This window comes from Panulirus ornatus, chromosome 67 (genome assembly GCF_036320965.1).
Source record: "Panulirus ornatus isolate Po-2019 chromosome 67, ASM3632096v1, whole genome shotgun sequence".
Lineage (NCBI taxonomy): Eukaryota > Metazoa > Arthropoda > Malacostraca > Decapoda > Palinuridae > Panulirus > Panulirus ornatus.
In genome coordinates, this window is record NC_092290.1 from 2,819,691 (window position 1) to 2,834,558 (window position 14,868).

At 36.5% G+C, this 14,868-nt stretch overlaps 1 protein-coding gene across 3 annotated transcripts; it reads right to left on the reverse strand.

The window, feature by feature from the left end:
* Nucleotides 1-1,574: 1,574 nt before the first annotated feature.
* On the reverse strand, nucleotides 1,575-14,789 carry LOC139747197 (ATP synthase mitochondrial F1 complex assembly factor 1-like). Of its 3 annotated transcripts, none has more exons than XM_071659203.1 (8): nucleotides 14,589-14,789; nucleotides 11,983-12,160; nucleotides 8,709-8,847; nucleotides 8,061-8,123; nucleotides 6,628-6,726; nucleotides 4,312-4,407; nucleotides 3,031-3,138; nucleotides 1,575-1,847 (listed from the first exon to the last, which is right to left on the reverse strand). In XM_071659203.1, the coding sequence occupies exons 2-8, from the start codon at nucleotides 12,147-12,149 to the stop codon at nucleotides 1,665-1,667; spliced, it is 855 nt and encodes a 284-aa protein (XP_071515304.1). In that variant the 5' UTR covers nucleotides 12,150-12,160; nucleotides 14,589-14,789; the 3' UTR covers nucleotides 1,575-1,664. The 3 variants fall into 3 exon arrangements, with proteins under 3 accessions (XP_071515304.1, XP_071515306.1, XP_071515305.1); XM_071659205.1 differs by having other exon boundaries at nucleotides 14,603-14,781; XM_071659204.1 differs by lacking the exon at nucleotides 14,589-14,789 and adding an exon at nucleotides 14,386-14,472.
* Between the last annotated feature and the right edge of the window lie 79 nt (nucleotides 14,790-14,868).

Below are 14,868 nucleotides of genomic sequence, written 5' to 3' on the forward strand. Positions count from 1 at the left end.
CCTTCCACTTTAATCTACCTTTACATTTACACTGGCCTATATCATGAGAACTATGCATGCCCCAGAAATGGGGATTCAAAGTTCAAAACAAAATTATTCCACCACCTAGCCTAAATGGTGTTTTATGTTTGCATGCTCCTTGTATTCTATCAAGCTTTCTGGTAAACCCTATTGGACACAGTAATATTCAGATATGCAATGTATCACTTTTGCTCTACAGTATCTAACACTGATAAATCTATACTCTTAAAACCAATACACAATTAGACTCTACGTTTGTAACCTACCTTCATTATGATATAAGGTTCACTTAGACTTGGACAAAAACTGAATGTTCGACTGAAATATCCCTATTAGGATTGATTAAGACTGCCAAAGGACCTGGGCACTGAATATGTAAAGATCCCCCACCATTCTCCATAACCTCTTTTACAGTTACAAAATCCTGATAAAAAAAAGTCTTTAACTGAAAGAACAATCATGTCAGAAGTATGGTTAATAAGGTGAAGGGAGAAACTGAAGAGATGGACTGATAAAGTGAATGATGCTTTGAATGACTGGGACCCACACATGGAAGAAAGTGTGAGATATGCATGGTACATAGCAAAGTGGAGCAATGTAGTATACATTGGGTGATGTAGTATCAATGGATGAACCATGGCATATGAAGTGGTAAGGAGAAAAAGGCCTGTGGGGCTTGGGTGTATATAGGAGAGGCTTTCCTTTTTGGTGCATTATACATGACAGCTTGAGAGTGGATGTAAGCAAATGAAACCATTGTTAGCTCCTGGCACTCCTTTGCTCCACAGGAAATGGCAAATAAGCATGAAAAAATCACAATGTAATACAGGTATAATACAATCATGACAAGGTTAAAAATTACCAAACTAAGATTTCATGATAATAAACAGAAAAACAACAATGTGATATTAATGGTTAAAAATTGCTTCTCCTATTTTTATGAAAGAAATATGAGAAACCACAATATCAAAGTCAATTGCCTACCCCAGTTTCATATAAGCAAGATGAAAAACTACATCATCAAAGTCAACCATGTATGTCAGGTCATTTCAGTGGACTTGATTGTGAGGTAGTTCAAACTGTCTTGGTCTAAATTACCCAGCAGCATATTCCTCACTAATTTCATTCTGGATGTTCAGAAAAAATAGAATCTACAAAAAAAATGGAAAAATCACATCCCTGACAGTCCCAAATATAACTGTACCTTAATGCTGAATGATGAATATTATCTTCCAATGTTCTTCCTAAATGGCAATTGGCTGATAAAGAAAAAAGTAATGGCAAGTAAAGGTAAAGTATGAAGGCACCCCAAAAGAAATATAGGGCCCCTGGGTACTCTTTAGGCACTGCTGTTAATCTGGCCTTGACTCACATGATAAGATCATTTTGGCTTGGAATATACAAACAAATCTATTCTCTTGATAAATTGCTAATAATCACAATAAACAATATATTTTATTCTATTCTATTGTCTGCAGTGGATGAAATGATCAGCAAATTGCTTTAATCAGTGCATATACAAGGTCAAATAGATATAACAGAAATAACAAATATCCAGTTACTAATATAATTATATCAATATATACAAAACAAAAGACTTGCATTACCAAATGAAGGTTATTTTACAATTTCAGTTGTTTTCTTCACTTCTTATTGTGGTTAGATAGCACACTTAGGTCCAATTCTTCCAGCTGGTTGACAAGCTCCATGTGCTTGAACTGCTCTGGTGAAAGATGAAACTTCTCCAATAATGCTCTTTTCACTCTATCACTGCCACCATAATAAAGCTGAAGCTGGTTGACCAGAAACTGGGCTTCGAAGGCATTCTGGGGAAAACCAAATAATGAATATAAACACAGCAATTCCCATTGAAGATTTTGAGCAATCAAGGCTTGAACATGAAGGAGGGTAAAAGGCATGCATGGATTAGAGTGAATTGGAACGATGTGCTATATTGGGGTCAACGCGCATCACTGGGATTACTGTATCTTTGAACATATCCTTTTTTGCCACCCTAGATAATGACCTCTCCATACATTCCTCAATGCTCCCTGAACCCTCCCCCCACTTACCCAGCCCAAACTCACTTTTGCTTCCATGATCCCACTCACTACTATTTCCACTCCCACATATCTAAAGCACTCCATTTCCTCCAAATTCTCTCTATTCTAACTCAAATCCCAACTAACCTGTTCCTCTGTACTATTAAGCCTAATGACCTTGTTTTCATTCACATTTACTCTCACCTTCCTCCCTTCACATGCTATCCAAGCTCAGACACCAATATCAGCAATTTCTCTCTCAAATCTGTCACCAATGCTGTGTCATCAGTGAATAATTGACTCATTTCCTAAGCCCCTTCATCCTCTAAAGTCTGCATACTTGCCCCTCTCTCCAAGAACCTTACATTAACCTCCCTCAACACCCCATCCATACACAAATTCAACAGCCATGGTGACATCAAACACCCCTGCTGCAGACCCACCTTCACCTGGAACCACTCACTTTTGTCACTATCTACACACACACACACACATACTCCTTATACTTTTGATAAAAACCTCTCGCTGCATCTTGCAGCTTTACTTCTACACCATATATCTGTAAACCTTCCACAGTACATCTATATTAACTCTTATAACATGATTTTTCCAGATCTATCCTCTTGAAACATCTGATCCAAACTCTACTGAAATCACACTCTTCCTCTCCAATCTGATGCTCTGTATATGCATTTAGCCTCTCTTCCTAACTCTCCCACACAAGTTACCAGGTACTCTTAACAAACTTATACTTCTGTAATCTAAAGTTTTCTTACCATTGCTATATTTGATTACAGAGACAATTAATCCTACAACAAAACAATCTGGACCAAGCAATTAATCAGTTGGTGAAAGAACACTTCTCTGTGGTAGAGCTTGCATGGACAACTTAAACCAACCAGTCAACTGCATTAAGTTATGGATACAAAAGATATAAGAAAAATAATAAGGCAGAAAATATACTTACAATTACATTCTTGTCATATTCACCATGCATGAAGACTATGTTTCTTTCTTCTTTAAGGTCAGGATAGTGTACCAGTGTCAGACATTCTGGGGCATTCTCTTTGTAGGCCTGAGAGAAATTGCATTTATGAGAACTTAAACTGATCTTTCCCATTTGAAATACACGTGAATCTCACACGTTTGCACTTTGACATGAACAAAATGTTTGACTGTTTTTTTCATTCTACAAGTGTTTCTGAAAAGAAATCTCTTAAAATTCTCCTTCATGGTTTAAATGCATTGACTGAATTAACAATCATAGAAAAACTGGATTCTGAAAGAGGGCTGAGAATGTTAACAGGTTTGGCATTATCTGAATTATTTCATGTTATTCAAGAATTAATAAGTTCAAAAGTAAACATTACATACTACATCACATAAATTTATTCATCACAATTTATGAACTAAAGATTCAGAGCTTATTCATTGTAAGATAAAATGTAAAAAAAAAAAAGAGAAATTTGGCTAATATGGGGCAAATATGCCAGCCTTTATAGCAAATCTGGTGGTCCCAGGTACAAATCTAACAGTTCTGGGAGTATTCACCTTGGATACCAAAACGTATATAAAATAATTACCTTCCTAAGTAAACAAAAAGCATAAGTATCAATAAAAAACATTCACAGATAAGACTTTTATCAGGAGGTACAGAGTTTCTTTTGGGTCCCTTTCCCCTCTCCATTACCCATCCTGCTTTTATCCATTATGGTTTTATGCCATGAGCTGTAAGAATATTCTAAATATATAGGCTTACACAAAATGTGAATGCTCGTCTTCAATGCAAACATTTTCTAAGATCCCAGGAAATTTCAGGGGCTCCCTATTGGACCCCCAGGCCCAGGTATGATGTACCCCCTGCACTCCCCTCTCATTGGCTGAGCACATTACAGTCATGTTTTCTGCTACAGTGAATATAATTGTGGCTTATTTTTGTCATCATGTGTTTACCTGTCTCACTGATATCAGCCACATTTCCATGTGTTTATATGAAAACTATGGTACATGGGTAAAGAGCAAGTAAAGGTCTTGCTCAAAAAAGCATTGTTATAAGTGAACTTGTATTGATCATTAGCCCTGCCTACTAATCATTTTCTACCAATGAATGGCAAACAGTAATTTTGATGATTACAACACAAAAACCATTACAGAGGACCTTCATGCACATGAATACATAATGGATATGTTTGAAAGACAAATATGTCCTATCTAATTACTCATCTTTTGAAAGACCAACATTTCTTACCTGATAATTTACAAGAGAAGTAAAATGTACTTCATGAGCCTCAAATTGTGCAAGGATAAATTCATAACCTTTATCCCTTGGAAGTGGGAAGATGAACTGAAATAAAAAAAAAGAATCTATTTTCAGGAAATGAGAATAATTTCTTTTATGCAGTGCTCATGCTGACACAACCATGCTCCAACAAATAGAGCATGGCTATATACATCAACAATACACAATAAAAGGGAAACCATGAAATGAGTCTCACTGAATGTACTTATCTGCATATCTATGATTGCCCTAGGACCACTTCATAAGAAAGGGTCCTGGTATTACCGAAGACCTCCTTTCCAGGGGTTCCTGCAGCACAAGATTATGTTACTTCCAGAGGAAAGGAAATGATGGACCTTTTTGAAGTGAGATGTCCCTGAACAAGCTGTACTCCTAATGACTTTTCACTCAATGTGTAACCTAAAGTATGCACAGTCTCGTAACACCATGAGAATGTACTAATGGTACATGTAACAAGTAAACTGTCTCTGTCACTGTGAAATTAAAGGACAGAGGTTTAAGATCTCATGGGGTATTTTCCTCAATTACAATATCAGTTTTCTTACCATTGCTATTCTTAAGTGTTTAAAATGCCAAAAATTCCATAATAGTTATTTCCTTAAAAAATACTTTCAGTATGGGAAGATGGCATTCCTGGAACAAGCAGTGTAAAGCCATGTCACATATCTTTTTAAAACATTAATGTGAAACATATTCTGTTGGGTACATTAGTGGCTGAGTGCCTTGGATATCACAAAATGGTGGTTAAAGGATCTTACATGATAATTTACCAGATTGAAATGTTATTTTCTTCTCTACTGTTCACAGAAACTGAAAGTCCATCAGTCTATATCTCTGACACTTGTTCCCTCCTAGAACTCACTAAAGAGGGTGAATGTGACAGTCTCCATAACTGGTGAACTCAAGTTTCACTTCTTAGCCTCTAGTGTCTCACCCTTCACAGACCATTGGTAGATGGCAACTCTAGCACAGTGTTTGCAGATGCTCCTTACTTATGTTCCTACCTACTACTTCTATCTAATGTGTCTACCTAGTGTTCCTACCTACTACTTCTACATGATGTTTCTACCTAATGCTCCTGCCTAAATATTCCTACTACTTCTATCTATTGCTCCTACCAGTCTGCCATAAGGTAGAGCTAGTGCGTAGTGCTCACCGCAGGAAAATCTAGAGTGGCAAAGAATGAGCTGAGTGAGTTAAGTGTTGTTGAGTGTTATGAGCAACAAGGAGAGAATGTACATGTGTAGACAGAATGCCAGTAGTCCACATGTTAGTAAGGCAGAAAGAAAAGACAACTACCTGGTTCAGAGGAGTGCAGCTTGACAACCACTGAAGGATTTGGCTCACTATGCACCCATCACCAACCCTCCCAGTACCCTGACTGTTGGCTGCCTGCCAACACAACTAAATGTCTTTAAAGAGTATCACATTGAAATTAATATCTTTTTCTTAATCTTCTGTTGGTATAGGTATATTGATCACAAGGAAAAGCAGCTGTATGGTAACAATAACTACTATGATAATCTCAATGAAATGCAACAGTTGAAATGAGACACATTCAGACTGGAACTGTTTAAGCTGTCTCTTTGAAACTGCAGGATAGTGGTCCGAAGCTCTTGTGGGGAAAATCTAACTCATAAGAATGTCTTACTTTCTCCCAGTTATTATTCCCAAGTGCAAAAAAGAAAACCTACATATGGTTACGGACCTTGTTCAAAAGGTCACGAATGTTATTCCAGGCTGTGATAATTGTTACAGTAGCTGAGCATAGTGTTAGGTCAAGGAACATGGAATTCATCTGAACTGTGTTGCAATTTGGTAAGTGAGTTATGCTTCTTTATCTGGTCTATTATGTGGGTATTAATCACAAGGGGGTCTTTTATACTTGAAAACCCTACTACTGTGAGATGGGATATTTGCTGTACGTTACCGACTCTAAGTTGATAAGCAAGAGAACAGAAACTGGAAGAGGATATTTCACCAAACTTCTAATAGTGTTACAATACAGTATTTGTTTAGATTTGTATTTTTGAAAGAAATACTTTTGTTTATAAGTGTGCAGAGGCCACTGCCTCCTATACTGTTGAACTTTCTCACAATGAGGGATGCATTCACGATAAAAAATGACTGTAAGACCCAGGAAGTATTAATATGATTAGATAAGCATCTAAAGTCCTTTTTGTCTCTTATACCTGCATTTTAGCAAACTGAAAAATAAGTATTATATTAATTAGAAAAGTTAATAATCTATATTTCCTTACTTACAGTTGAGTATTTTTGAGCTGTTTCCTGTAGTTTATCATAAGTGCTGGCTGGAATGATTCCACTTACTGCATCCTTGTGACGAAAATGCTCAGTCCAAATCTGTAAAGGGAATATACATGCAATACAATATCAAAGCTCATCAAAACAAAATATTAGTATCCATTCAAGTATAACTACAGTAAGATTTTGCAATGAGGCAGGGTGATTTCATATTGTTCACCATATTGTTTCACAATAAAGTTGTTTTCTGCTGCCATACACATTTCATAGTTATCTATCTTGGTTCCATTCAAAAAATTTTTTTTCACCATTTGTCCAGTCTTTTGGATAGATTTCTTAAATTGGTTGGCAAAATATGATAGTTCATCTTTCATAGTGGGATCTTAAATACTTTCGTTTTGTGCCTTTTTTTTATATACTCCTTGGAATTTTCATCACTTGATTACTCCATTTTTTCCTTATTGTGAAGTCTTGAATCCTATGGTGTTTTCTTTAATTCACTCTATTTGTTGCTACACTTAAATAATTACATATCTTCCTATATATATCCCTAGGGATGGGGAGAAAGAATACTCATGTATTTCCTGCACGTCGTATAAGGTGACTAAAAGGGGTGGGAGCAGGGTGGCTGGAAATCTCCCTCTTGTTTTTACTTTTCCAAAAGAAGGAGCGGAAAAGGGGGCCAAGTAAGGATTCTCCCTTTAAGGCTTAATGCTCTGTTTTTGACAGTACCTCACTAACCTGGGAAATGGCAAATATATAAAGAAAGAAATCTTCCTACACTATATAGCTGAAGTTCCCTCAGTCTTTTATAACAGTTCATGTGTTCTATTTCCTCAAATTAACTTACAAGGTATTTCTGAATTCACCCTGGATCATCAATTTCAGCTAATGTGATGAGAGAGAGAGAGAGAGAGAGAGAGAGAGAGAGAGAGAGAGAGAGAGAGAGAGAGAGAGAGAGAGAGAGAGAGAGAGAGAGAGAATTAATACCTGCATCATGAGTACTTGTCTTCTTTCTCATTGTCCTCATCCTAATATGATTTGAGCTTATATATACATGAATCTGTCTAAGGAAAGGTATATGTCAATAACATTCTATAAACAAATATCAGATGTCAACTGAGCAAAGTAGAAAATATGACACTGGCAAAAACCAAGTGAGTGCCATGCTCAGATGCATCTAGTGAAAAGCAACAGACTAAAGAAAGAATTTAGTCTCCATTATATCAACTAACTTTTACAACTGAATTATATCAACCACGTTTTACACCTCAAAAAGTCTTTTTTGAATAACAAACCTGCAAAATATCATACCTCTACATGCTGAAAAGAACACACAAATAAAGACTGTTTACAGATGCATATTTCTAAACTTCTTGATGATGACCAGAAGAAAAGATAGGAAGAAAGATAAAGTGGAAATAATAACTTACATATTTCACTTCTTCATTGCTTTTGCACTTCAGAAGTTCAATCCTCATTATACTGTCGAGCTTCTGTAACAACAAGAATGGAAATTTGGGAGTGTGAATAAAGTATTGATAGCTTTCATGAATATAATCTTGCTTTCCAGTCATCTGTATCAGAAAACTGTGACAATATTTGTAATCTGCTTTCTAGAAAAGAAAGAAAATTTTTTTCATGTGCTATGAAAATGTAGTGGGGCAATAAATACAATCATCTGAGATTCTTACTTAAGATATGAACAAGATACAATCAAACACTGACACCATTATTCCCTCACCTAATGAACTACCTTTTTTCAGTGCCCATATCATATGCCTTGATAAGTTATACTAACTGAAGAACAGATGAGGGTATTGGGAATGAACAGTAATATCATATTAGCAATAATGTACATAATGTAACCGGCTAAATGCAGCTGAACAGTAATAAGTACAGATGCTACTGACATCAAATTAATATTGAAATCAATGAGAATTTTTATAAAAACATTTATTTTCATAATCATCATTCAAATCCATTCTCACTAAGCCTGGCTAAATGCTATTATTCTGTCTTTCTTAGCTTCTCATCTGGGTCCAAAAGAATATATTCTATGGGATACAGGATCTCATTACCTTAATTGGAGCATAAGCATCTTTTGCAACAGCTTTCTTAGATTTCTTGGCTACTTCTGTAAAACCATGTCCACCAGGCTGGCTCTCTTTTATTTCTTTACCCTTGCTAATCTTTGCTAAGAATTCTTCTGGTGACTCCCTGTTACCAAGAAAAAGTTGTAAGAATTCAACTGCAACTAAATTAATAAATATTAAAATATAATACATCCCATTTTCAGTATGATGCATGCATATAGTTACTGTAGATACACGTACAACCCAAATTATGACAGGGTTTCACTGCTGGAAGATCTCTCACATGTTAAATTATCATAAGTCAAGCAACTAAAACCCTTCTTAAAAGAGGCGTTACATTCCAGAGCAAATACTTTCCCAATCTAACTCTCATGGAGAGACTACTGTATACCTGAAACAGCTCAGCTTACCACCAATATACAATACTCTGTTGTGATATACTTTAGATACTCAATGAATGAAAACTCATCAAAAAAGTTACTGATGAAGGTGGTGATGAGGGTTTGAGGTGCTGTTGAGGTGAGATTGGGTAAAATGAGAATTATTCAGAGGATGAGGGAAGCAAACGAGGCTTGTCTACATCACCTCCTGAATTATCTGGTTTAGCAACTGTTGTCATATAGTTAATACAGATGATATTCAATGAAAACATACTTAAAAACATAGGGATGAGGACTTGAAGTGGTGGTGTAGTGAAATGACACAATGACTGTTAATGAGATGGAGACAGAGGGGCACTAAGATTGTATATGTCACCCCTGAATTATCTGAATCAACAACTGTTGCCAAATCACAGGTAATACAAAATGTACCTAGCCATTCACATAGCCCTGGGATTTTCTGAATGAGACACAAGCAATGCCTAAAGCTTAAAATCTCCCCTGCATTCCTTCTCAGGAAAAGCGTTAAGCAATCTTTAGTTGCTTTAAAGCCTGGAGCAGTCTTCTTCCTGAAATGACTTTCCTGGTTTATATTATTTTTCAAAATTAAGCTCATCTCATCCCCATTAACCTCTTGCTAAAGTGTGAAATCTTCTTCCTCAATGGTTTTCTTTGTACATACAGGATGCAGCTATGAGTTTCTCACCATCATCAAAGCTTCTAAGTACCTCAAATTTCACATCCAGAATGATGGTCTTAAATCCTACACTTCCCAAAGTATCTTTAACATTCCTGAAATGACTAGCTTTGGAGGCAGTAAACAAAGGGACTGCAGGTACAGCTGTGTAGACAAACTTTAGCACATGTCAAGCAATCACTTGTTTACAGGCAGACTGCTGGACAGTGGGTTATGAACATATCTAGCCAACAGGAGGAACATGACTAGCTTAGGAGGCAGTAAACAAAGGGGTTGCAGGTACAGCTGTGTAGACAAACTTTGGCACATGTCAAGCAATCACTTGTTTACAGGCAGACTGCTGGACAGTGGGTTATGAACATATTTAGCCAACAGGAGGGACATGAATTGAAAAGTATTTTGCCATGACATTAAAATATGCATAAGTAAAAGACATCTTAAAATACCCAGATATCTTTTAACATGAAAAGAAAAACTTATTTCATACATTAGGATATAAAAAGAAAAACATCTTTTTTAGACCTCTCACAAGTACGAAGCACATGTGTCACAAGTCAGCAACATGTCTGAAGTCAAAACATTTCAATTCAGAGGTATGGGGGTACACTGTGGAGGATAATTATCACCCATGGCCTTCAATATCATACAGAATCATTTTGATAAACTCTGAACCACTCATCATTCCTATTTCATATACAAAAGGTACCAATGGCACTTACAATCACTTCAAGCTTTGGCTTCTTGAGGGGCTGGTGAGTGGCATCTGTTTTCCAAGTAATGGTAGCCTGCATCTTGAGAGTGACAGAGTGCAGAAGGCAGGAAAAGATAAGGCTGTGGCTTACCATAGTTCATATGAAGAAGGAAAGGAGCTAATATAAAATTTGCCAAATTTCAAGCAATATATGTGGGATGTTGTGATCTATTCAGTGATGCATGAAGTTACCAGAGGAAGAAGCATTTAAACATAAGGTGCCATGGTAGAACTTGTCAAAGAAGCAACAATGTGGCAAGGACAAAGGTTTTAACCTGAGAAGTGAGAAAGGGGAAGATGAAAAACAGAGCTGCTCTGCCTGAACTTGGTTATGAAGGAAGGTGGAAGACGAGATCCCCATAAATGTAAGCTGTATTCTAAACAGAGATCAATCGACCTCTTTTAAAGCTTCTGTAACACCTAAGATGAATGCATTTGAAACTTGAGCAGAATTCAAGTTATGTAAAATTTTCATATTTCAATTAAATGGACCAATATCATAAATAAACACTTCAAAACTAGAGTCTTTTTCAGCACTTTCATACTAACAATAATGAATTCATAAAGAAATACATGAGGATATCTTTGATATTTATAAGAAAACTATTAACATTTACACTTAATCATATTCATATCTATATTCATTACACTTGATCGCCACTTCTTGCATCAGCGAGGTGGCGCCAGGAAACAGATGAAGAATGACCCATCCAATCATATACACATACATATGCATAAATGCCCATACATATACATATCAACATATACACATATACATCCACACACATATACATATACACATGACATATTCACACTTGCTTGCCTTCAATCCATTCCCAGCGCTACCACGCCCCACAGGAAACAGCATCGCTGCCCCCTACTTCAGTGAGGTAGCGCTAGGAAAACAGACAAAAAGGCCACATTCATTCACATTCAGTCTCTAGCTGTCATGTGTAAGGCAATGAAACCACAGCTCCCTATCCAGGCCCACAGATCTTTCCATGGTTTACCTCAGGTGTTTCACATGCCCTGGTTGTCTAATGACAGCATGTCAACCCCAGTATATCACATCATTCTAATTCACTCTATTCCTTGCACACCTCTCACCCTCCTATATGTTCAAGCCCTGATGACTAAAAACCTTCTTCACTCCATCCTTCCACCTCCAATTTGGTCTCCTGCTTCTCCTTGTTCCCTCAACCTCTGACACACATATCCTCTTTGTCAACCTTTCCTCACTCATTCTCTCCATATGTCCTAAACCATTTCAACACACTCTCTTCTGCTCTGTCAAGCACACTCTTTTCATAACCACACATCTCTCTTACCCTTTCATTACTTACCACCTAACACCACATATTGTCCTCAAACATTTCATATAATCAAATAAACAAAACTCAAAAGGCAAAAGGTGCAAAATAATAGACTTACTTTTGAAGCTTTGCAATCTTTGCTGCATATTTCTCAAAATATGGGTTTTTCTCTAGTTCTTCTATGGCTTTTACCATAGCATAGCTGGAAGTACTCACAGGCTGTTTGCTCATGATGGACCGGGCTGCATGTACTACTAAAGAGCATCGATGACCCAGTTGGTTCATTATCAAAGTAACTGTAGACAAAATGTAAAACCATTAATGCCAGAGGAGCAGAATAAGCCTTTACAAAAAAAATGCAATAAAGTTGAATAAAGTTAATGTAAGGTAATATAATCAGATAATATCTCAGGGATAGGGGAGAAAGAATACTACTCTCGTATAGCTTGTGTGTTGTAAAAGGCATTTAAAAGGGATAGGAGCAGGGAGCTGGAAGTCTTCCCCTTCTGTACTACTTTCTAAAAGAAGTAACAAAGGAAAGAACCAATTACAGAGCTTTTATCCTCATAGGTTCAGTCATTTGTTCTGGATGCTAACCTCACCCGTGAGAAATAGCGAACATGTATAAGAGAAAGAATAAGATAATACAGATTATGATGCTAATTATGAGAAACATCAGATAAATGAAAAAGGATCCCTGGTGGAAATTCTTGGGTTAAGTGAAGTTATATTAAGTGAGGTAGATGTTCGTTAAGTCTGGGTTTTTCACATACATCACTGGAGATCATTATCTACACCTAACCCAACATTTTCTAAACAAAGGCAGAAGACACAGTTTTCCTCATACGGCTTCCACTGGACATTTATCTTTATTTTTCAGACTCCCATCACATATATGAAAATTTAATGATAGGAGCAGCAACTTGTCTTTAAAAGGAAAAGTTATTACAGTATCAAGCAATGTGGCTTAAGAAAAGCAAATAATTAGTAAGGGTAAGTTCATTTTTATGTGCCAAATAAGCAAATTAGGTTTTGTTAGCTTGGCTTGGTTTCGCTGAGATAATCTGGGTTGCATTAGGCTGGTGACGGTAAAAAATCACTATTCTATTAAAAGGAAGTGGCACTTTAAACTTAGAAATATTGAAAAAACTCAAATTAGTCAATTTGCTATAATTAAAAGAACACATTATACCTATGAAGCTGATTCTGAAATAAGTTTTAATCTTATGTGAGAGTTATCTTCACAGTTTATCATCACAAGCCAGTTACTGAAGACTTCAGGCACCTCCAGTGACTCACCTTTTTGCACAATTGCCCACCATGATCACTTAACAGTTAAAGAGGCCTCCAGGCACCTCCAACGACTCATCCTTTGTTTGTGAGGGTTTGTGACCAACCAATGGGGCCTAAACTGTTTATGGAATTCATTTTGTAGCTGGAAATTTGGTTTGTAGACTGATGTTCAAAGCATCCTGCTACATAAGAGTAGAATGATAATCAGAGCACCTAAAGTGTCAAAGGAAACTAAAAGACCTTGCTGTCAGAGTCTGATTTATAAGTTGCTGCATTAAGCATAACCATATCAAGTGAAACAACACAATGAACTTACTCTAGGCCATCAAAACTGACAAAGATCCTAACCTTACTCAACCTAATTCTGTTCTCAAAATTAAGGAAAATAAATTTGTATGGATCTCAGTGACTGCAATAACTTTCTGCTATATTGGAGTTAAAATCCACCCTTCTCATTATTTCTCCACCCACCACCTTTTTTTCTTTCTGTCCATTGTGGCGCTGCCACCTTCACCCTGTTCCACTGATATCATTTCAGTTTCTGCAGTCCTAAGCTGACTGTGCGGGTCCCTGCCACCTGAGGCATGCAATGCTTCCTTTAGTTTGTGTGGAGACCAGCCACATAAATAGTGACCATTATGATACCTCCTTCTTTCCTTGATGTGTGAAGATGTAAAACTATATTCCTTTTCATCCTTCACTCTTCCTATAATCTCTCTGTCTTTAGGCATCGTGTCCACGAACACCTAGTGAGCTAAAATTAATTTTATTCTTTTCTACATAATGACACTGATTTGTTTTCATACACAATGGAAAAAACTGGAGAAAGATTTTGCCCATGCCTTGTTCTTTGCTACATAAAACATATTGTTGCAAGAAAAGTAAAGTTTACTCTTTGTTAAGTCACATGAAAACACACACAAGAAAGAAGCCATTTAAAAATATAAGCCCCTCTATTACTAAGTGTTTCAAAACGTACATCACCACAATGGCAGCTAAAAAAGGGAAGATTAAAGGATAAGCATGTCCCTTAAACGAGCTTTTATATATATTATTCAGCATAATGATGAAGTAATGGAGAAAATCAACCGGCTGGATAATAACGTAACATCACGTCAGTCTTGTAAGTTACTCTATAATTCGTAATTACCATGAGCAAGAGCAAAAGAGTCTAAAGGCACTATATCAACAAATTATAAACTGTCAGGTTGGATACTCAGATATCAACCTGCTCAATAATGCTACATAATTGCAGAGGACAAACTCCCTGGTCATGACAAACTCCCTAGTCAGTGGGTGAAATACTAACAGATTAAATACGTGTGGTTACTGGTTTCAAAACTTCTGTCACGCTAGTTGCAAGAAAGAACCATGTTATATATACACAAAAACATATAAAATGTATTTTATTGCTTATGCTCACCAACGTACCAACATATCCTCACCGTATATGATCAGCCTCTCTTAGGTCTCTACCACAGCAGAAGCCGTATTATGTGAGGACATCTATGTCCATGATATTTTCAAGAATAAATACTGGAATATAGTCTGAAACGTTACTAACACCAAACGAATTAATCTAGCTCGATCGTAACAGACATGTTTGTAAAAATAAAATGAAAAATATATTCCAGTGACTTTGCGATTCAAAATTTCAAAAACTTTAGTTTAGCATTGAATGAAAGAAATATACAAGGATATGAAGAATCTA

Coding starts and splice junctions, on each gene's coding strand:
- LOC139747197 (XM_071659203.1), bottom strand. CDS start 12,149: ATGAACCAACTGGGTCATCGATGCTCTTTAGTAGTACATGCAGCCCGG. Junction 6,727..8,060: donor GCAATGAAGAAGTGAAATAT/GTAAGTTATTAT, acceptor TTCCCTTTACAG/ATTTGGACTGAGCATTTTCG. Junction 1,848..3,030: donor AATATGACAAGAATGTAATT/GTAAGTATATTT, acceptor GGTTTTCCCCAG/AATGCCTTCGAAGCCCAGTT.